Here is a 24,542-nt window from a genome sequence, read left to right as displayed (position 1 = left end):
CAAGAGAGGAGACTCCATCGCTGCATGTCGGGTATCACGGCCACGGACCCTAGATAAGTGCAATAGATGATCGATCTCCTCCCTCTCTCTCCTCTCTCTCCCCCCCCCCCCCTCTTTCCCCCCCCCCCATCCTTTCCCCCCCTCCTCCTCCTCTCTCTCCCCTCTCTCCCCCCTCCTCTCTCTCCCCCCCTCCTCTCTCTCCCCCCCCCCTCCTCTCTCTTCCTTTCCCCCTCTTCTCTCTCTCCCCCACTCCCCTCCCCCCCCTCTCTCTCTCCCCTCCTTATGTCCCCCCCCCCCCTCTCTTTACATTGTACACAGATCTGACCCAAGAAGGTGTCCTGCATTTACCATATATTTCACTCCATAAGACACACTTGGGGGGAAATGTCTGTGCGTCTTATGGAGCGGCCGGCCCAGTATTCCCGCCGCCGTTGAATGTCAGCAGTCTCTGGTCATCTCCTGTACTATGTCCGCAGTCTCTGGTCATCTCCTGTACTATGTCTGCAGTCTCTGGTCATCTCCTGTACTGTGTCCGCATTTGTTCATAGTTTTTTTTTTTTTAAACTATAGTCCAGCCCTCCAACGGTCTGAGGGACTGGCCCCCTGTTTAAAAAGTTTGAGGACCCCTGCTCTAGAGGGACAAATCACGCTTCTTCTCTGTCTGGCAATTTGATGGGTTTGGCAGTTGCCTGAAGAACGGTACTTGCCTGACTTCATTGTGCCAAGTGTAAAGTTTGGTGGAGGGGGGATTATGGTTTGGGGTTGTTTTTCAGGGGTTGGGCTTGGCCCCCTAGTTCCAGTGATGGAAACTTTTAAGGCATCAGCATACCAAGACATTTTGGACAATTTCATGCTCCCAACTTTGTGGTAACAGTTTGGGGATGGCCCCTTCCTGTTCCAACATGACCGTGCACCAGTGCACAAAGCAAGGTCCATAAAAAATGAGCGAGTTTGGGGTGCAGGAACTTGACTGGAGTCCTGACCTCAACCTGGTAGAACACCTTTGGGATGAATTAGAGTGGAGACTGCAAGACAGGCCTTCTCGTCCGACATCAGTGCCTGACCTCACAAATGTGTTTCTGGAAGAATGGTCCAACCTTCCCATAGACACCCTCCTAAACCTTGTGGACGGCCTTCCCAGAAGAGTTGAAGCTGTTATAGCTGCAAAGGGCGGGGCCAACTCAATATTGAACCCTACGGACTAAGACTGGGGGCCATTAAAGTTCATGTGCGTGTAAAGGCAGGCCGACCAATATTTTAGCAATATAGTGTGTGTGTGTGTCTGTGTGTGTCTGTGTGTGTCTGTGTGTGTGTACAGGCCATTGGCAACTTAAAATCCGCTTTGTTCATCAGCAAACTGAGAAGTGACGAGCTCTGTCTTCAGATTCAGTTTAAGCCAGACAGGTAGATCTTCCCATCAGTAAAATACAGTCTTACACGAATGACTTTCAGCATCCCAGGAACAGCATACAAAGTATTTCAAAGTCTCTCTTAAAGGCAAGTTCACCCAGCATGTGAAAGTCAGATTATCAAGACTACCAGGCAGCATCCAGGTCTCCTCACTACAGACAGCAAAACTGCCATCAACCAGTCTCTGACCAGCTGCTTAATAAACAGACCCGACAGGGAAGTACCTGCCCTCCACAATTAACTCCCTCCTAAATCTGCCCCAGGCTGCCTCTCTACATATCTACAGGACCCCTATAAAAAGAGGAGTGCTACTATGGGTAGGAGGAGAACTAGGAAAAACCAAAGTCTTGAAGGCCATGGAAGTGGAGTTTTTTTTTGAGGAGGAGTGGGTTGTCAACTGTATCAAAAACAACAAGATGGTTGCTGTCAGTGACGTAGTGGCTCAGATGGCTGTTTAGGGGTAAGTGGGAGCAAGGAGATGGGTTGTTCAGGCTGGTGGAGCCCCGTGAGGGTGTTTTAGGCATGGGGGTGACCAGTGCACACGTTAGATGGAAGGGGAAGGTGCCAGTAGAGACAGATAGTTTGCAGATGCGAATTAGAGAGCATAGAATAGAGTAAGAGGGGACGGTAGTAGTTGTGAATGGGATCTAGGGGACAGGTAGTATGTGATGTGGGCAGGAGTTTGGCAAAATATTTTTTTTTGTAAAGGTGAACTGTACAGGAACCTATCTGAGCACCTTTGTTTCCCCAATGCTGACAGTCTTGACAGAGTTGAGTGGTGAGCTTTCTCTTTTTCTCCAAAAATTTTATGAAACTTCATTTCAGGTCCTTGCCAGGTTTGTTCTGTGGATACCAAAAAACACCATTCTAGTAACCTAAAGCACTAAGTTTGCTTGCTATAGTCATCAGTCCCAGTGTTATAAAAAAAAATCCAGTATCTGAAAATAACAGCTCTGGCTGCAACACCCACCTCCTCTCAGGCCCTGTCCTCTGCAGTATTACCATTCTGTCACTAGATATACTAAGTCTTCCTGGTTGAGTGACATCCAGCATCGTTTATCCCTAAATACTGAGGACATCCTGTGAGTGCAGATCACTATGGACCCACACCCAGAGAGGGCATCACAGCGGAACCCTGGCCTCATACACAGTGATATGAAGAGTGGTGCAGACCTCATCATGCCAGCGGTGCTCTCTGCATTATTGAAGACAACTCAGCAATAGAGAAGAGGACCCTTTCTATTATGTGACTAGCTTGAAGATCTCCAAGGGACTAGGGAGGCTGTTGGGAGATAGAAAAGCGCTCACGTTGGGATATTAAGTATACCATAATATTCTACAACTTGATTTCTGGCCTTTCACGATGTAACAGTTGCAGTCATGATGTAATGTTAACAGATGCAAAGAGTGACATTTTCCAAGGATAGGGAATATACATCTGGAAAAAGCAGTCTATGTGTGTGACATTTTATCACGCAGTACGTCACCTAAACCACCCAGGTTGTAACATTTCTGTCTTGGAGAAATTTGATGAGCTATACATTTTACCTCAGAACAGATACAGAGAATAGTAAATCACTGATGGTATTAATAGCGTGAACCGGACACCCTGAAGTTTTCCAGTTTGGTGGTATACATTAAATATGCATTAACTCCTGATGGTCAGAAGGGCTCAGAGAAGACAGCACTGTTTTTAGCTCCTGCGAGTTTGTATTATACCAAATTTGCCAGGAAGGGCTGAGCCTTCTCAAGCATTTCATTCCATGACATGTGCTTGTCTATGGCAGCTGCACAACCCCCTGACCTGCACTTTTCCTGACCTGAGGGATTAGACTGAGCATGTACTTCTAGGGACTGGGAAGGGTACAAGTAACTTATTTGCCAATATTCCAACTTTTATTAAATGCAATAATATTTTATGAACTATTGGAATTTTCTTTAATACAATAAAAAGAGTATCAAATAATGCATTCATTAATATAATTCTTTGGATATTTATGTAATTTATGAAGATATTGAACTTTAACATTGTACAAAGATCATTTCTGTACAGCAATGTCCAAAGCCATTTATCTTTTTGCCCTAAATAATAGGCTGTCGTAGTTTGATGCACTTTCCCTTAGTAAAGTGAATAAAATGATAATACAATAACAAATGGTCAAACTAGGTGGATCACTGGGTATTTATCTCCAAAGGTGATGTCTGATTCTAAGGCAGTTTGTGTGCGTATATTGGTTGAATAAAATACTTTTTGTATTTTGATTTACTTCAAATTATTTATTTTTTACTGTGGACACAGAATTGGATTTTTGTTATAATATTCACAAGTATCAGAATGCCATTATTTACCACTGTTCTGGTGCATCCAGAATTAGTGAGTCATTATTTTGAAACCCCAAGTGTGACTATGTCATTGATTTGAACCTCCAAGACTTAGTGTATCCCTGTCCTAGGATCTCCCAATGTCCGTGTATAATTATTTTAGGACATCCAGGTTTCAGTAGGTCTAGGGCTCCAAGTGTCTGTGTCATTGGCCCAGGACTCTGAGTGTCACTGTTCAAGATGAGGTGGGCACAAGGCACTGGATATAAATCTTCTATCAATAAAAATGAAGTCCTTAGTGGAACCAAATAGTTAAGGTTTGGCGGCTTTCCATAAAGTAGTGGCCCCTCAAAAATAGGGGTCATTCTGAGTAGTCTATATGCAGTTGTACCAGAATAGCACCAAACAGACAATTCAACAGTCCACAAATTATATATTAGTTCAGTAACTGACAATGGAAAGGACAGACATACAATGTGTTTCAGAGGCCCAACGAGCTTCCTCAGACCTTAATTATAATGAATGATTTAAGGACACCAGGGTTTAATTGTTTACTGTATGAAAATTCAGATGTGAGTAGGACAAGTGGATCAAAGAATTAGCAATTTACTGATTCTTTGATCCACTGATCCTGCTCACATCTGAGTTTTCATACAGTAAACATCCAAAACCTGGTGACCGTGCAACGTTTGAGTTTTTAAATCCATTCATTATACTTAATCCCTGAGGAAGGGGGAGATCTTTGGGTCCCTGAAATGGATTGGATGTTTTTTTGTCCTTTCTATGGTCACTTGCTGAACTAATAAATAATTTCTGGATATTTAGGTTGTTTTGCACTATTTCTGGTGTAACTGTACTATGTGTCAGTGTGTCAAAGGTCTAGGGCTCCAAGTGTCAATGTGTGGTTGGTCTAGGGCTCCAAGTATCAGTGTTTCATTGGTCTAGGGTTCCAGGTATCTGTGTCATTGGTCTGGCACCTGCAAACTTCAGTGTAATATTGTTATGAGACTCCCAAATATCACTGTGTCATTGTTTCAAAATTTGTAGCAGATTTTGTATGACCAGAAACATACAAACACAAACAATCATTAGACCAGTGTTTCTCAATTTTTTTTCAGTCAAGGCACCCTTTAAAATTATGGACAGTCTTGAGGCACCCCATTCTAAAATGTGAAAAACTATTCTAATTGTTTTATATAAAGCAGCAACATCCACACATGTAGGACACCCAACATTAGAGGTGACTTACTTTTCCAAAGCAAATACACTTTTGCACACTGGTACTGAATGGTATTCCAGTGTTTCTCTTCTACCTCAGTTTTTCTCCATCACTGAGCTAATGTGACCCTGTGGGCACTGATGGAGAAGGGCAGGGGAGAGCCAAACTAGGATGCTGTGCAAGCAGTTGACATCCTCCTTATCAACTGATGATGTCATTGGTTGTCAGGATGCCGATGGCTAGAAGGTTGTAATGGTGCACAATGACAACCTGTGGTTTTGTGTAACTAAAAGGCAGGCTTGTTCCACCCGTTGGCTTGTATACAAGTTTTGGGCAATTTTTAGACATTTTGCCAAGGCACCCCTGAAGAAATCTCAAGGCATCCTAGTTGAGAAAGGCTGCATTAGACCATGCATTAGTTTCGTATGAAGAATATACTAGCTTTAGATAACCATGAGAAATTTTTATTGAAAAATATAATTGCCGTGTTTTAATTCTTATAGAAGCCGGGCAAAACAGTTGATGCCATTATTCACGACCTTCATTCACAGAGGGAAAGAGACGTGTTTCGTGATTCAGACAGGTAATCTTGATCGTTTGGGCACAAGAACTAATTCTAAAGTTGAAATTTATTTTTTTAAGCATTTCGCTCCTTGATGTGTTTATTCTTACTGACAGATACAGAAATGAAAGGACGAGATCACGTAGTCCAGTGAGCCGCTCTCTTTCTCCGAGGTCCCACACTCCCAGCTTCACATCTTGCAGTTCTTCACACAGTCCCTTAGGACCTTCCAGAGCAGAATGGGGGAATGGCAGGGAGTCTTGGGATCAACAGAACTATGGCAGATGGGAAGATGAGCGTGAACAAGGTTCATGGCGAGATAACGGGGAAGAGAAGAAAGACAGGACGGATCACTGGGTCCACGAACGAAGATATTACTCCAGGCAGATTGATAAGCAAGAGATGGATGATCGTCCTGATGGGTCACGACACAGGGAGAAATACAGCAATCCTCACTCATCATCCAGACATAGGAGAGGAGACAGTGAATACTACAGGAAGGAGTCCAAGTCAAAATCAGAGACAAAAGCCTATGATACACCTGGAAAAACTAAGAGGAAAGAAGAGAACAAGTCTCGAGATGTGAAGGAAGGTCACACAGATGATTCTAGCAAGAAAGATAGCTCAGAACCAAAACCAAGCACAGAGGTTGAAGCCAGCTTCCAACAAAGTGCAGACAAGAAGAATAAAACATCTGAGACAAACGAGGATGTAAAAGAAGACAAAAATGTTGAAAAGGTAAGCAAAGCCTTTATTTACTCTTTTCAATATTCAGGAAAAACATGTAATGAAAGTCTTTATGTAATAATGTGCACAAGAGCCATAAATATCATGTTGAAATCGGACGATCCAATAAGCCAAAAACAAAGTGCTCTTACTGATCAGAGGTTAACTTCTGATGTTACTGTTCTGATTTTAGTATGTTGAAATCCAGTTTCTGTGAGTCACTGCACTTTAAGTAATAATTACCTCCTTGCACTGTTCTAGAACCTGCACTGGTCTTCTTCCAAAAAACTGTACCCAAAACCCTGCTCATGGCCAGCTTCTCAACCTGCTTGTATCTGTAAAATAACCCTAAAATCCATCCTTGCAGCATTATTTATTACATGTACTTACATAGAGCTGTCAATTTACGCAGTGCTTTACATATATAAAGTTGTACATTCACATCACATCAGTCCCTAACCCTCAAGGGGTGTACAATCTAAGGTCCCTAACTTACATTCATACATACACATACTAGGGCCAATTTAGACAGGATCCTATTAACCTACCAGCATGTCTTTGGAGAGTGGGAGGAAACCAGAGTACCCGGAGGAAACCCACGCAGGCACAGGGAGAAAATGCAAACTCCAGGCATGTGATGCCGTGGTTGGGATTCAAACCAACGAACCTAGTACTGCCAGGCGGAAGTGCTAACCATTTAGCCACTCTACTGCCCATGACCCAAAATCCACTTTTAGCACTGCCACATTACCATCTTATAGAGTCTGCTGCTCATTACAAAAGACTGCTGAGCTACAGTAACATTGATTAGTTACAGAGAAAGACTGATCGGTTATGGAAAGAGAAGGCCTAGTTGCAGGAAGATACTGCTCTAGTATAGAATGAACTTTTCAGTTCAGTTACAAAAAGAAACTGACCAGGTAAACAGAGAATGTGATTGGTTACAGAGTGAGACAGCCCAGTTATCTAGAGAGACACTGCCAAGTTAGAATGAAAGACTTCTTAATTATAGAGAGAGAGATTATTCAATTACAAAGAGAAATGGACTGCTCAGTTATTGTTAAAGAGATGTTTCAGTCCATCTAGAGATTAGTCTGCGAGTAAGTGCTGGATGGAGTGAAATATGTTAGTCCTCATGGTTCAAGTGGATCAGCTTGTGCATGGAATATTGCAACAAATACAGCACAAGGCTTCTAATGGAGAGTGACTTCCTTTGTCTTGTTGCTTGAGAGTGGACTTTGTGGACCAACTGCTGGAGGCCTGCACCGGGTGTGGGGTGAGGGGGAGGTATGTCTGTAGTAGGACAGAATACTTTTCAATGCACAGCTTTCATCCTGATTTCTTTATTTCTGTCTCAGATCTATTTTACACTATGAACACTGTTACACTAAGGCTGCCCATACATTTGGCGTGTGGTTAACAATTTTGGAGGCATCAATTTTCAGTCACTGCAATCTGCCACCCTAAGATTCAGTTGTTTTCCAGTAGAGTGCCTAAGTAACTGAAATTGTGGATAAACTGAAATGAAAAAGATGTTTTCACTGATCTTCTGATGCATATTTGTCAGGCTGGAGTCAGGGAAGAGGAAATGAACCATAAATCGGTACCCAGCAGAGCTGAGGGGGAACCGGAAGAGCCAGATATTGAACCTGTGATCAAGCACAAAGTAAGTAGAGCAGAATTTAGGGCTCTGGCTTGGCTTCTTGTTTATGGCACAAACAGGCTGAAATCATCAGCTCTGGAACAGTGGGCCTTGTTTGTGAAAACTGGTGCAAGTAAAAAATATTGCAATGTGTCTTAAAACAACCAAAGAGCAGCTAAATTGTATTTTCTATTCAAAAAGATGAAAATACCATTTCTGTAGTTGCTATGGGCAATGCTTCCAGTTTACTTTGCTCTGGGTTTCATCAGTCAGTCAGTTGCCCTTACAAAAACATGATAGCAATAGCAACAAAATATACTGTATGCCCATCTACCAATATCAGTGGGGTTGATGCAAGTAAATCAACAACCCATACTGTAGAAAAAGAATATTGATAATATTCATACACAATGTGTAAGAAATTAAAAAAATTATAGAGCTGTGCTTGTCTGCTCTTTTTTAAAACTGAGCGTGTTAAAGGCTGGGATGGGCACAGACACGCTGCTCCACCCACAGCGATTTTAGAAAACAGTTCTAGATATCTAGCTTTGGATATGCCAAATTTGCATATCAACAATTGTTTCCAGTTTTGGAGACTGAAAACTGTTAGGCCCCTTTAACATGGGGTGGACTCCTTCAATCCTATCCACCTGCTCAGCAGGGGATCTGTCTATTGATCCCCTGCTGAGCAGGTGGATGACAGGTCTGTGTCTGGTCTGCTTGTGCAGAGTGGACACGGACACAGCTGTCTGTTCTCTATGGGATGATCTGATGTGAATGGACAGCCCGTCTATTTACATCTGACTGTTATCCAATCCGATCCACTAGACGGATGGGGAAAGGATACCTGACCCATCTGTTTTGGGCAGACCAGATCGGATTGGATGTAGGCAGGTGTAAGTGGACACATGTCAGTTTACATTTGCCTCACCATAAAGAACAATGAAAAAATTATCAGGTCTGCCTGAAAAATGGACAGGTGGACCCAACTGGTCCGCCTGTGTGAAAGGGGCCTTTAAATGTATACAAAAAAATGCAGTACATCTCCGCAATACATTTACGTTTACTCACGTTGTTCCCTGCAATAAAGCATATGATTTGTCACAAATCCAGTGAGCTCCTAACATTCTTTACTAAGCGAAAAAAACTGTCCTTGCTACTCAGACATTTCAAGCAGCATTTTCAGCCCTGCCTGCTGGACTACAAAACTCCACCCATCACTTCCTCCCATCTGTCCCTCTACATGCATATATTGATTTCTTTTCTGGCAAAACAATGCTTCTGCCTTGATGTACAGGTCAAGAGATGTACAGGGGTTAGACAAAAAAATGGAAACACTACATGATTTGCAGGTGTGAAATTATGAATCAGGAAAGTGAGGCTTTCATCCTGTTAGCTAAGTGTCTCATCACACAGTGGAAGCAAAAGAATGTTACATCACTTCCTCTTTCAACATGAAATATGTTGCCACTTTCACACCTGAAAATCATGTAGTGTTTACATTTTTTTTTTTTGTCTAACCCCTGTTGTTTTATAAGTGTGCTTTAGTCAATGGGAATTGAGCTCCCGACAGACACCCCTGTAATATTTTTACAAGCCTGACAAGCCTGGCCTTAAAGGGGGTAATAACAGCTGTTTTTCACTACAGGTACAAGTAAAGGAAAAAAATTGCTAGGACATGATCTACACTTTTGGGACAAGAAAAAAAAAAGTCTAGGGGTGGAGGAAAAAGGATATACATCATTTATATCTCACTCCGGCAGGCTTTCTCCATATATGTGACTGGTTCCCTTCAGCCTCCTCTCTTAGACACTCCAGCCTGTAGTCACATGCTTACCCCTCCTCATAATACCTATGGCCCACTGCAAGCTTTTTTTCCATCCCAAGGCTTTAAATATTGGTAATGCCTGGACATACTCTTTAAAGAGTAACCCCACTTTTGTTGAGGAAAAAAACAATCCTTCTTGGGTGATCGATGTACATTGCAAGGATTTTAACAAACTTTGATGCAGAGTGCTATTTTTTTCTGCTCTGCAGAAATAGCTGTTTGTTGTTTGCAGAGTGAATCTGAATGGGAGTGACTTTTTCATTTTTTGTTCAGCTGATGCACTTGCGGGGCTCTACTGGGGAGAATGGCAGGGTCTGCATTCCTTTAGAATTAATTAACCCTTTAAGAGACCCTCACCAAAACTGAATTTTTTTGTTGCAGAGGATACCTAAAATCTGATTTGCAATTTAGTGCAGACTTCTGGGAAGATCAGAAAGTCAATCACACAAGCTGGAGATATTTATGGAGGCATTCCGTATACCATCTGTGTACTGAAAACCTCTAGGTTGCCATATTGCATTGAATTTTACAGAAAATTACTGAGATTGAAAAGGAAAGGTAATTTTAATAACACATTACAATATGGCTTGTATTGCTATATAAAAAAAGCGTTTTGCGGTGCATTTTGCAGACACGCTCTACAGTCCATTTAACATGATTTCCTATAGGACACGTTCACATCTCCACGTTTGCACCTGGTGCGTTTTTTTTTTTTAAGAATTGGACTTTTTTTAATCGCAAAATGTTGCAGTTTGGTTCAATAGACTTCAATGGAGAAGCTGCAAAAATGCATGTAGTGCATTTCTGATCTGTTTTTGATGCATTTTAACCTGCCCAGCAACAAGTTGGAAAAAAATGCATCAAAAACGTAAAATGCACTGCAAAAAGCAATGCAGAAACAGATCAAAACGCAAACCTCATAGGTGTGAACCTAGCCTTGTAGCTTACAATATTAGATGTGCTTGTTATCAGTCATAGAAATTTTCCAATTAATTGGAATATCATCATACAACCTGCATGATCCGTTACTCTTCTAAGTGTTGCCTTTTGTAAAGTAAAATAGTGAGTTGGTACACTAATGGTGATTTGGGTTCAAAAAGTGCCAAACTAAAATTACCGTACATTTTCCAAAGTAGTGACCAATATCTGATGTAGAACTTTTAAAAAGGCACACTGCCTTTAAAAGTTTGTGATTCTAACCCTTAGTTTTGAACACATGCAGCACTGTGAGCAAAGTATCATTAACCATTTCCTGTCCCTTAGACCGTTTATTAAAAAAAATAAATAAAAATGATAAAGTTTCTAAAGCATCGTAATGTGTTTTACAAATGTGCATTGTGCTCTGATGGCATGAGGCGTCTGGATTATGAATAGGTCATAAAATGGAGGTTGAGGTGTGTGAACCCCAGCAGAGTATTGGGGAGAGCAGATTCCGATATCTGCTTTCTTTGAAAAATGAGCCAAAGTGAACTGGTTCACTACATTTTTCATGAATGCCATCAGTCATTTTACAAACCTAGTGAATGATTACAGTTCACCAAACTGGTGAATATAAGCTTTAAAGTGTTACTAAACCCACAACAGTAAAGTCAGTCTGTATATGCAGTAAAGTTACACTCACTGTGGAACTAAAGGCGTTAGTCCTTAGGTGTTAGACTTCTCTGATCCTGCCCTTCTTCTGTCTCCATTTCATTTCCTGATAGAACAGAGCCTTGGGAGAAAGCTGCACCCCCCCCCCCCCAAAAAAAAAAGAAACAGTACTAGCCTTTTAATATTATTATTATACAGGATTTATATAGCACCAACAATTTGCTCAGCGCTTTACAATATAACGGGAGACAATACAGCAACAATACAGTTCAATACAAGAGGGATAGGAGGGCCCTGCTCCTTGGATCTTACAATCTAGGAAGGAGGGGCTAATGGTACAAAAGGTAGTAACTGTGGGGGATGGACTGGTTGGAAGAGTAGCCGATTCCATTATTAGCTGAGGGCAGGATAGGCTTCCCTAAAGAGATAGGTTTTCAGAGATCGCCTAAAAGTGAGCAGAGTAGCCGATATTAGGGCACTTACCTGTCCAGGTATCTAGCGGTGTCCTCACCCCGAGCCTATTCTTCCATCACATCAATTCTACAACTGCCACCCATCCCTCTCCTCCTCAAGCCAACCCTCATCCTACACCCTGGAACTTCCACCTGGACCCTGAACCCTGCCAAGCAAGTCTCCGCAAAAGCACGAACATCCTCCCGCAAGAAACAGCCACACAACGCTCGAGATCTGACCACCCAGACACCACTCACGCCGACCCCAGCCCAGCTTGACCCAAAAGACAAGAAACAGCCATACAGCGCTCCAGATCCGACGACTCAGACACCACTCACGCCGACCCCAGCCCAGCTTGACCCAAAGGACAAGAACTCTAGCTGCAGAAAGATACAACAAGAAACTCTACTGCACGCTAGACAATCTCCAATCAAGAGCCCCTGAAAACCATCTCTCCTTACCCGATCCCCACTCCCTACACCCCTAAATGCCTCCTCTACTCCTCCTCTTCATAGTCCTTTGTTGTGTTCCCAAAACCTCACTTCTCTGTCCCTCTGCTCCACCCAAAAACCTGTACATCTCTCCCTCACTGCTCCCATCTCATCACTACTGCTCTCATCACCTCTTGCTTATACTCCACTCTCCTGCTGACCCTAACGCCAGGACTGGAAGGCATGCACGCCCGTATACAACCCGCTCACATGCCACCTTCCTCACCCTTCTTCTCCTCCTAACCTCTGGGGATATCTCCCCAAACCCTGGTCCTCCTCTACTTCGCCCACACATAAGACATCCTCTTTCCCCTGGAAATCACAGCAATCCCCTCAATCTTATATCTGTCCCCTTGCTCCCCAAAACCACCCTCCCGTTCTCCTGTGCACTCTGGAACACCCGTTCGGTCTGCAATAAACTCACCTCTATCCACGACCTCTTCGTGTCCCTCTCTCTTAACCTTCTTGCCCTCACCGAAACCTGGATCGAAGCAGCTGACACTGCCTCCCCCACAGCACTCTCCTATGGAGGCCTCATCTTGACTCACTCACCCAGGCCCAGCGGTCGTAAAGGAGGCGGGGTTGGTCTACTTCTGTCACCTCTAAGCACCTTTCAAGTCCTCCCTAACCCTCCCTCTCTATCCTTTTCTTCTTTCGAGACCCACTGCATCCGGCTATTCTCTCCAACCTCCCTGAGGATTGCAGTGATCTACCGGCCTCCTGGCCTCGTGTCCCGCTTTCTCGACGAATTTGCCGCCTGGCTACCCTACTTTCTCTCCTCTGAGCTACCCACTATCATCCTCAGAGACTTCAACATCCCTGTTAACGTCAATAACCCGGCTACATCCCACTTCTCCACTTAACCTCTTCTTTTGAGCTAGTGCAGTGTATTCATTCCTCCACTCTGACGGAAATACCTTAGACCTTGTCTTCTCCCATCACTGTACTCCCTATAACCTCTCAAACACCCCATTTCCCCTCTGATCACAATCTCATCACCTTCACAGTCTCCTCGTCCTCAAACACCTATCCCTCCAAACGTCAAACTATCACCAGTAGAAACCTCCGCAACTTGAACCATGCCCCTTTCCACTCTGCTGCTGACCAACTTTACGACAGCATCCTTCCCCTGTCTTGCCCTGACCTGGCCACTACTGTTTCTAACAACTCGCTATCAGCCGCTCTAGACTCGCTATCATCCCCAACAACACAAAGCATTAGACCCTGACCGCTACAACCCTGGCAGACTGACCATACCAAAAACCTCAAACGACGCAGTCGTGCACTGGAGCAACTATGGCGCAAAACCAGATCCCAACAAGCGTTCACCCGATATAAATCTGCCTTCCTAACCTACACTTCCTCCCTTCACGCTGCCAAGCAAGCCTACTTTGTTACCCTCATTACTACCTTCTCCTCCAGTCCACGCCGGCTCTTCTCCACTTTTAACTTTCTACTTTCTCCGCCCCCACCTCCACCCAGTACCTCACTCACCGCCCACGAGATTACTAACCACTTCAAAAACAAGATCGACGCAATTCGTAGGGACATCGCCACTGCTCAGACTTCCACCCCACCTAGCATCCCTCACACTAAAACCCCCTCAACACTCCACTCCTTCGACCTCGCCACTGCCCAGACTTCCACCCCACCTAGCATTCCTCACACTAAAATCCCCTCAACACTGCACTCCTTCAACCTCACTACCATTGAAGAGGTCACTAAGGTCTTCTCTAAAGCCTGCCTCACCACCTGTACTCTTGACCCTGTCCCCTCACAACTCCTACGATCACCCTCTTCCTCCATCCTACGCTCCCTCACACACATCTTTAATCTTTCCCTCTCTACTGGCGCATTCCCCTCCCCTCTAAAACACGCGCACATCACTCCCATGCTTAAAAAACCCTCCCTGGATTTGAACGACCCGAACAACCTTAGACCCATCTCCCTGCTCCCATTTACATCCAAACTCCTAGAGCGCTTAGTCTATAATCGTCTGAGTTCCCACCTCACTGACAACAACTTCCTTGATCCCCTGCAGTCTGGCTTCCTTCCCCTACACTCCATCGAAACTGCCCTACTCAAACTCACCAACGACCTGCTAACCGCCAAAGCTAATGACCACTATTCAGTGCTCCTACTCCTCGACCTCTCTGCGGCTTTCGACGAGGTTGACCACCCCTCCTCCTCAAACAACTACACTCTCTTGGCCTCAGAGACTCCGATCTCTCCTGGCTCTCTTCCTATCTATCACAGCTCTCCTCCAGTGTTAGCTATAACGCTGCCACCTCCTCTCCACTCCCCCTCTCTGTTGGGGTCCCTCAAGGTTCTGTCCTCGTGCCCTTCTCTTCTCCATCTACACCTCCTCCCTTGGCCAATAGATACACTCTCACGGCTTCAAACTACCATCTCTATGCCGACGACACGCAAATCTATCTATCTACCCCTTCAGTCTCCGCTCGTATCATAAGCCTACTGAGCGACATATCAGACTGGATGTCACTCCACTTCCTCAAACTAAGTCTGTCCAAAACTGAGCTCATAGTTTTCCCGCCAGTCCGCGCGCCCCCCCCCCCCTTCCCCTGACTTCTCCATAAAGACCAACACCACCATCAGTCCCTCCCCTCAAGCCAGAGTACTAGGTGTCATCCTAGACTCCAATCTTTCCTTCCAGCCCCAGATCCAATTGCTGACAAACTCATGCAGACTTCACCTCCGTAACATCTCCAAAATACGTCCATTCCTAACCCCGGAAGCCACTAAGCAACTCATTCACTCCCTCATTATATCACTCCTCGACTACTGTAACTCCCTCCTCACCGGCTTACCCCACCGCAGGCTATCCCCGCTTCAGTCTATCTTGAATGCTGCAGCCAGACTCATCCACCTTACTAACCGCTCCGTATCCACCACCCCTCTCTGCCAATCCCTCCACTGGCTTCCGATTGCACAATGGATAAAATTCAAAATGCTAACATTGACTTATAAAGCTGTTCATAATACTGCCCCAGACTACATCACCGATCTGGTATCCAAATACCACCCAAAACGTACTCTCCGCTCCTCACCTTCTACTCTCTAGTTCCCTGGTCTCCTCCCATGCCTTCCTCCAGGACTTCCCCCATTCTCTGGACCTCCCTACCCCAATCCATCAGACTGTCACCTATTCTGCTCACCTTTAGGAGCACCCTGAAAACCTATCTCTTTATGGAAGCCTACCCCGCCCTCAGCTAATTACTGAACTCCTCCACTCTTCCTACCACTCCATCCCCCACAGCTATTTCCTCCTGTACCACTATCCCCTGCCTCCTAGATTGTAAGCTCCAAGGAGCAGGGCCCTCGAACCCCTCGTGTATTGAATCGTGTTGTTACTGTACTGTCTCGTGTACTGTCTCCCTTTATAATGTACAGCGCTGAGCAAACTGTTGGCGCTATATAAATACTGTATAATAATAATCAGCTGTCAGGTGCTGACTTCGCCAATTTGACTAAGGCAAGCCAGTAAAGAAGCCTTACGGCTTCACAGCTGGTTTCCTGCTGCGCATACACTGCGCGAACTGAAGTGGGAGTGGGTACCTGTGCAAACCAGGTACCAGCTCCCCCCCAAAAGGTGCTAAATGTGGCAGCAGAGGGGGGGAGGCAGATAAGCGGAGCTTCCACTTCTGGGTGGAACTCCGCTTTAAATTGTCCAACACAACCTTTATAAAAATGTGTAACACCAGAGTTAACAAAGCAAAATAACAAAAAAAAGCAGCGAAACCATCCATTTTATCCTTTATTAATCACTTAAGGACCACTCACTTGCAATGTACTGTGGATGGGTGGCCCGTACAGGCACAATTACATACCTGTACATCGCTGGCCTCTTCCAGGTTCAGGGCATGCATGCGCCCCCGGCTGCCAAATCCCGCTGTGATTGTACACAGCTGGAGTTTGTCAGCAGGTCATGGCCAATGATGCATGGCTGGGACCTGGTGATCGGCTGTGTTCATTCACAGGCCAGAACCTTATGTTCCCTGTACAGAGGGAACAATCTTTGTTTTTTCTCTCTGCAAAGCAGGAGGAAGGAACAAGGATTTTCAGTAAAGAGCAGCACACATGAACACTTGTTATGCACACACTTAACCCTTTGATTACCCGAGATGTTAACCCCTTCTCAGCCAGTGTCATTAGCATTAGTACAGTGACAGTGTATATATAGTATTATCACTAATTACTGTATTAGTGTCACTGGTGATGTCAGTGGCAGTCAGTTCCTACCCAGTGTAAGTGTCAGATTGCCCACTATAAGTCACCACCATTAGTAGTAAAGGGGGAAAAAAAATTCAGTATATATACACGCCATAGTTTGTAGACGCTATAACGTTCACGCAAACCAATTAATATACACTTATTGAGATTTGCTTAACCAAAAACATGTAGCAGAATACATTTTGGCCTAAATATATGAATAAATTAGATTTTTTAATATGTTTTACAGCAAACAGTAAAAAATATTGGGTTTTTTTTAAATGTTCGGTCTTTTTTTGTTTTGATATAATAAAAATGTAAAAACTCAGTGGTGATAAAATACTGCCAAAAGAAAACTCGGTTTGTGTGAAAAAAATGATATAAATTTTGTTTGGGTGCAGTGTTGCATGACTGCTGAATTACCAGTTAAAGTAATGTAGTGCTAAATAGCAAAAAATGGCCTGATCATGAAAGGGGTAAAACCTTCCAGAGCTGAAGAGGGTAAGTGCCTTATAGTCTCCAGACTTTGCATCCCTTTCTTCAATTCAGCATATATATATTATTTCACAGACTAATTTTTGTGTAAAAGCCTAATTCATCAATGCTTCACTATCTCTGCCATTACATCTATGCTAAGCTCTCACTGAAGTGAATATTTAACTCTCTGTCCTATAGAATGAATGCAATACAAAGCATGGCATGCCGACTAGAATATAAACGTTAAGGCTTTGGTCCTTGTGATCCCTTCATTTAATCCCGCAAGCCTTTAGGAGACCTACTAACGTGCCCTTTAATCTAATAATAAATCAACAATTTGCCGTGTTAAACCAGCAGTCATTAAGAGATGGTATTGCATGAACTTAAGCATTTAGGTCCTAAAAAAAGAAGTGTACCCATTGATGAAAATGATCCGTTGACTTGTGTCCCAGCCTATGTTATTTCATCTGTAGCAGTCGAATTTGATATATAGTTGACACTGGTTTGCATAGCTGTTGTGTAAGGAAATTGCCCTGCGTTGACCTTGTCTTGTAGCTTTGCTTTGCACAGTTTTTTTTACGTGTTTTCTGCATGTATAAATTACTTTGCATGACTTCCCTTGGCAATATTAACTCACAGAGACATATGACCGGGATATAAGCCTGGCAGCATACAGTCTTTCTACAGTCTGCGTTCCTAAATAATTCTACATATGGATCAAAGTTCTAAAGAGACCTTGCAATCTATTCACTTTCCTCAGGTAGCAAATGGTATATGATCCGTTTGTGGTTAATGAATGTTTGTTTCGCAGAAAATGTTCTGGGAATACCTCCAGCTCCATCTCTTTCTAATCATAAGCTAACGGTCAGATGGAGACACTATCAGTATCTGTGTGGGCAGGCAAAATGGTCTGGTAAGCACGGACAGTAGCAACAGTGGCAGCACTGAAATTCCTTTAGGGCACTGAAATACAGATTATTAAACAGCTAGACCTGACAATGCTGCAATAGATTTAATGGTTGGGGATTACTATTTCCCACGGCTAACAGGATGCTTGAAGCATTGCCATATAGACCCTAAAGCAAGACTATACTTAAGACTCAGTGGCACCAGCTGTAAATCTTGCTTCAAATAATTTTGCTGATGTGCAGGCATAACAGGACATTTTTAATTTACTACAGTCATATTGCAACCGTAGACTGTGGACATCTGAAGCAGTTTATTTCCACCTACTCTATATGTGAATTTCTTTAAACATATATTTGTAGTTTAGGGAGTGCAGTGTATCTTTACTGTATAATGCACGGTACACATAAGTACTCCTAATAAAAGTGTTAATGACATGGCAACACATATCTTTATTATTTATTATGTAGAGTGCTTAACATTTGCATGGAAACCTATAATCAAAGAAAATCAGTCAATAGAGCCGAAAGCTGTTTTCCAATGGATGCTCATCTCTTTTGACATCTTCAGATCATGGAACAGTTGTGCCAAATATGCATGTGCAGTTCCTGTATAAGCACCATACTGATATAGCACTATCAAATCTGTATTTTACAAGCTATTTATGATAGATGAGATTGTTACTAAATACAAAAAGATATTATTTTACCTTATAGTTCATAAAACGACATTCACTCGAAAATGATGAGCGCTGTCTTATATGGATGGGGTACATTTTGTGGCCCTTTTCACACAGTAGCTGTGAAAGATTAACCTGTAACCAGTGCTTTGTCACCAATAATTGTCAATGTTCACAACTCATAACCCTCACTGTGTCTGAGCTCTTTTTGTGATAGTATCAATAACCATTCTGGAGCGTCCTTGCAGGATTCACACACCACCAACCTACAGTATCGTCCAGAAGTGAGTCCACCCCTCACATTTTTGTAAATATTTTATTCTATCTTTTCATGTGACAAAACTGAAGAAATGACACTTTGCTATAATGTGACGTAGTGAGTGTACAGCTTGTATAACATGTAAATTTGCTGTCCCCTCAAAATAACTCAACACACCGCCATTAATGTCTAAACCGCTGGCAACAAAAGTGAGTACACCCCTAAGTGACAATGTCCAAATTGGGCCCAATTAGCCATTTTCCCTCCCCGGTGTCATGTGACTTGTTAGTGTTACAAGGTCTCAGGTGTGAATGGGGAGCAGGTGTGTTACATTTGGTGTTATCACTCTCACTCTCTCATACTGGTCACTGGAAGTTCAACATGGCACCTCCTGGCAAAGAGCTCTGAGGATCTGAAAAAAAGAATTGTTGCTCTACATAAAGATGGCCTAGGCTATAAGAAGATTGCCAAGACCCTGAAACTGAGCTGCAGCACGGTGGCCAAGACCATACAGCGGTTTAACAGGACAGGTTCCACTCAGAACAGGCCTAGCCATGGTCAGCCAAGAAGTTGAGTGCACGTGCTCAGCGTCATATCCAGAGGTTGTCTTTGGGAAATAGACATATGAGTGCTGCCACTATTGCTGCAGAGGGTGAAGGGGTGTGGGGGGCGTCAGCATGTCAGTGCTCAGACCATACTCCACAAACTGCATCAAATTGGTCTGCATGGCTGTCGTCCCAGAAGGAAGCCTCTTCTATAGATGATGCACAAGAAAGCCTGCAAACAGTTTGCTGAAGACAAGCAGACTAAGGACATGGATTACTGGAACCATGTCCTGTGGTCTGATGACACCAAGATAAACTGATTTGGCTCAGACGGTGTCAAGCGTGTGTGGCAGCAACCAGGTGAGGAGTACAAAGACAAGTGTGTCTTGCCTACAGTCAAGCATGGTGGTGGGAATGTCATGGTCTGGGGCTGCATGAGTGCTGCCGGCACTGGGGAGCTACAGTTCATTGAGGGAACCATGAATGCCAATATGTACTGTGACATACTGAAGTAGAGTATGATCCCCTCCCTTCAGAGACTGGGCCGCAAGGCAGTATTCCAACATAACGACCCCAAACACACCTCCAAGACAACCACTGCCTTGCTAAAAAAGCTGAGGGTAAAGGTGATGGACTGGCCAAGCATGTCTCCAGACCTAAACCCTATTGAGCATCTGTGGGGCATCCTCAAAGGGAAGGTGGAGGAGCGCAAGGTTTCTAACATCCACCAGCTCCGTGATGTCGTCATGGAGGAGTGGAAGATGACTCCAGTGGCAACCTGCGAAGCTCTGGTGACCTCCATGCCCAAGAGGGTTAAGGCAGTGTTGGAAAATAATGGTGGTCACACAAAATATTGACACTTTGGGCCCAATGTGGACATTTTTACTTAGGGGGTGGACTCACTTTTGTTGTCTTCGGTTTAGACATTAATGGCTGTGTGTTGTTATTTTGAGGGGACAGCAAATTTACACTGTTTATACAAGCTGTACACTCACTACGACACATTGTAGCAAAGTGTAATTTCTTCAGTGTTGTCACATGAAACGATATAATAAAATATTTACAAAAATTTGACGGCTGTACTCACTTCTGTGAGATACTGTATATGCAAAATGCCACCAGCACATGGTCCATGATAAGATGAATTGATGAATAGCTGACATTTTAGGGCCCAGTTCCATAAACACTGGCAAACCTATTCTGTGCTGTGATGAAAGACAGTGCCAACAGTCCCCCTGCAGAAAGCATACAACTATTGACCATCCATAATGCGGTAATCGGGCATGGGCCACAGTGCAATTAAATGGTTCGGAATTTTGAATAGTATAATGTACATTTTCTTTCCGAGGCCGCTGAATGCCAGCTGGAGGGAAAGGAGGAGAAGTCAGCTGTTTAGAGGAAAATGGAGAGGATTGGTTCCTGTATATGCCTCCCCTCCTACTCGAATGTGACAGTGAGACCACACGGGCCCCCTGGAGCATAGGTGGAGGTCAACAATGCAACTACTGGCGCTACACCCCTGGTTGAGGGTGTGTGGTAAAAACATGTCTTAACCATGGGGTTTTCCAACCCCCAAACCGACAATGTAAATGAACCTTTACTGTCCTGAATCCCCTATAAGTCTGCTTTCACATTCAAACGCTACAGTTTACCGCACCGCAGGCTAACTGCACTTTGCCATAGACTTCTATTATATTTGGCTGGTGTGGTGTGCTTTCTGAAAGTGCACCAAAACTCTTGCATTCAGAAGTTTTGGTGCACTTTCAGAAAGCGCACCAAACCCTCAGGATATAAAAGAAGTCTATGGCTCAGTGCAGCTAACCCGCAGGTACACTGCGCTGCACCCGTGGATCAGTGTGAAAGCAGCCTAATAGTTGTTGACCCTTTTATAGAAGCATAATGTTTCCACTTCCGTGCTTGACTGAAGGGATGGTGTTCTTAGGGTCATGGTCAACATTTTTCTTCCTCCAAACACAGCAAGTCGAGTTAATGCCAAAGAGCTCAATTTTGGTCTCATCTGACCACAGCACTTTCTCCCCATCCTTCTTTGAATCATTTAGATGTTCATTGGCAAACTTCAGATGGGCCTGTACATGTACCTTCTTAAGATGAGGGATTTCAATCCATGACAACATATTGTGTTGCCAATGGTTTGTTTGGTGACTGTGGTCCCAACTGCTCTGCGATCATTCACAAGCATCTCCCGTGTAGTTATGGGATCATCCCTCACTTTTCTCATGATCATCCTCACCCCATGAGGGGAAACCTTGCATGGAGCTCCAGACTGAGAGTGATTTATGGTTATTTTGTATTTCTTCAACAATTGTCTCCTTCTCCCCAAGCTTCTTGCTGATGGTCTTGTAGCCCAATTCCAGCCTTGTGCGGGTCTACAATCTTGTCCCTGATGTCCTTTCACAGCTCGTTGGTTTTGGCTATGGTGGTGCCCAAGAAGATTCTGTGGACAGGTGTCTTTTATACACATTCGTTGTCATTAGGAGCACCTTCTTAAATTGACAGGACAAATCTGTGTACCACATGAGCACATAGCCAGTCTGTGGGGGCCAGAATTATTGTTGGTAGGGGATAAAATACTTATTTTACTCACTGAACTGCAACTCAATTTATAGCCTTTGCATCATGAGTTTGTGGTGAATATTCTGTCTCTATGATTTAAAATACACCTATTATAATTTTCCCCACTGTATGTGTTGCTTAATACACTAACCTTTTCTGTTCCAGCCTCTGCTGGCATCGCTCTCCAGGCTGCTAGAAAGGTTCCAGGTGAAGTGCACTTGATATCATTTCACCTGGGACAGGAGCTGATGCTACAGAGGAAACATTGGCATATGTGGCTCCTGCTCCCTCCGTGGCCACCTGTTTCCTCCACTGCTGGCACTGGCTCAATGTGCTCTAATGCTCTAGGATGGTGGGACAGCAAGCCCAGATCATGATCAATGGATTGCTGACCTTGGGAATGCACTTCCCAAGTTTGGGGTGGAGGGCCACATCACAGGGCTCCGAAGGACACAGGTTGAGCACCCCTGCTCTAAGTATTCCCTTCTCTGACATGCTCACTCATTCATAGCATTCAATCTGGATGCTGCTGTACACAATGGCTGCTGTAGCCCAAACAAGAGGAAACTTAGTTAATATTACAATGTTCCTGCTAGTGCCCAGTAGGTGTCACTATGCTAAGCATAACTTGGCTAAGCATATCTTCTATGTTATGTAGATAAGAAGAGGGGGAGGTGTTCTGTAGTCCTAAACACTTTTGTTCATGGATGACAACACTGCTACGGTATGTTACTGGCAGGATTATGAGGTGAAAATAATAGGAAAAAAAAGAAAATTCACAGCCACCACATCTAAGAACTGGTAATCTGCATATATTTAATTTATATGCTTTGGTTTAGATATACTTTAAAATAGAAGAAGTTGTTACCTTTTACTGCTTTTGATTCATAAGACAGTTCACCATCTCCAGAATGAACTTGACAGAACATAGGCCACTCTCAGGGAATTATGAAATTTTCAGTCTGCTCGAAACATACCTTTTTCTAAAAACTAGAAGTCTTTTGCCTAAGGAAATTGCTGTTTAATCTGGTGGTAGCATATTTCAAATGTCTTTATTAGCCATGTTGGAAAAAGGTTAGTGTGCTGACAATATGCAATTAACCAGCTATAAGATGGATGTTAGTCTGCTAACATGATGTCTGTACCATTTCACAGGAACAGGACTGGGAAAGTGGAAGTGAGCTGGAAGGAGAAAGCTGGTACCCAACAAACATGGAGGAACTTGTGACAGTTGATGAAGTTGGAGAAGAGGATCTGATAGTAGAACCTGACATCACTGAACTTGAAGAAATCGTTCCAGTGGTTCAAAAGGACAGTGACAACTGCGTTCAGATGTGTGCGCATGGGATTGACTCTGTGGATTTACAATGCAGATACAGTGAGAGAACCAGAAGTAGGTGTTCCTCTGTAGTAATGAGCTGCGTAACCCTGAGAGAGAGTGCAAGTCCTGACAGTAGCTGTGGTGAGACAGCTGCAAATGCTCCTGATGTCACTGCGATTTCTGAAGACAGAAGTGACGCAATGGATGAAAGTGCCAAAAGTCCCAATAGACTCCCAAATAAAGAACCTGTTAGAGAGGGCCTGGGGCACACTGTGGACCCTCAGACTCCTGAGTACACAGAGAAGGCTGCTTTAGATTTCTGTAAGAGAACAGACTCTCAGGCAAACAGCAATGCGACCACGATGGACGAGCACATCCAAGAGGAAAGACGGAATAAAAGAGAGAGTGAGAGTTCAATGTCTGGTACGTTACCAGCAAAGTGATCAGTTCTGAGTAGCATAAACATTTGTTGTATGTTACCTGAGATAGCATAACCATTACAAAGGTAACATAAAAAGTAGCAATAAACCTGAAATGCATTCTTCATTATATGCCTGCATGAAGATCAGCTTTGAATGATATGTCTTTGGAATCAGGGACAAATGTAAATTATTGGAGCACTCTTTACCACTACAGAATCGGTCATTAGAGGAGTTAGTACTAACTTTCCACATAGCACCGCAGTATATCCATCAAGAACCTCGGCATATGAAATAATACTACGTAAGCAGCGGTTGCCTTCAGTGAAGACAGCATGACAAAATGAAAGGTAGATTCAGACATACTGTAAAGCCAGTTGAAATTATATACAACTTCTCAGCTTGGTTGTCCCTGCTCCTCTCCTGTCAGTCTTTTGGGCAGCCTTTTTAACCAATGAAAAGGCCTGAGAAGGGGCTTTTTACAGGAAAGGTTGAGAAATACATACCATTTTAGTTGCATATACCTCTGCATCAACTGAGTAATCATTCTGGCCTGCAGTTTTCTCTAAGGTCATAGGTGTTTTTTCTTTATAATATATTTAGAGTTTTTTGCCCAGGTTTTCACTGGCTACTTTAAAACCAACTAACCAGCAACAGTTTTAAGGACAACAATGTAATATGATTGGATAGCAGATGTACCTTAATGGAAATTATTACTAGCTATTATGCTACAATACCCTTCCTCTTTATCTGCTTAGCTAGTTTGTGTTTTGTGCTTTGAGATTGCTGGGTTGAATTTAAGCAGTCACGTTAGGCCATGCAGCAAGCAAATCTTCCATGGTAAATATTTGACCCACATAAACACATAAAAAATGCTCTGTGTAAAGTG

The 24,542-nt window shown here is 43.6% G+C and overlaps 1 protein-coding gene across 2 annotated transcripts in view; it reads left to right on the top strand.

Annotated features, from left to right (window-relative positions):
• Positions 1–24,542, top strand: part of RBM20 (RNA binding motif protein 20) — a 320,520-nt gene that overhangs the window by 270,916 nt on the left and 25,062 nt on the right. For both annotated transcript variants that reach the window (XM_089656499.1, XM_089656500.1), the window contains exons 8-11: positions 5,455–5,534; positions 5,630–6,251; positions 7,807–7,905; positions 23,069–23,657. In XM_089656499.1, the coding sequence (XP_089512625.1) occupies positions 5,455–5,534; positions 5,630–6,251; positions 7,807–7,905; positions 23,069–23,657 (1,390 nt within the window). The remainder of the gene's footprint in view (positions 1–5,454; positions 5,535–5,629; positions 6,252–7,806; positions 7,906–23,068; positions 23,658–24,542) is intronic.

The sequence above is a fragment of the Staurois parvus genome, unplaced genomic scaffold, assembly GCF_062004578.1.
Source record: "Staurois parvus isolate SC_StPar_1 unplaced genomic scaffold, SC_StPar_1.0 ptg000911l, whole genome shotgun sequence".
NCBI classification, from domain to species: Eukaryota; Metazoa; Chordata; class Amphibia; order Anura; family Ranidae; genus Staurois; species Staurois parvus.
This window is presented reverse-complemented; position numbering and strand designations above follow the sequence as displayed.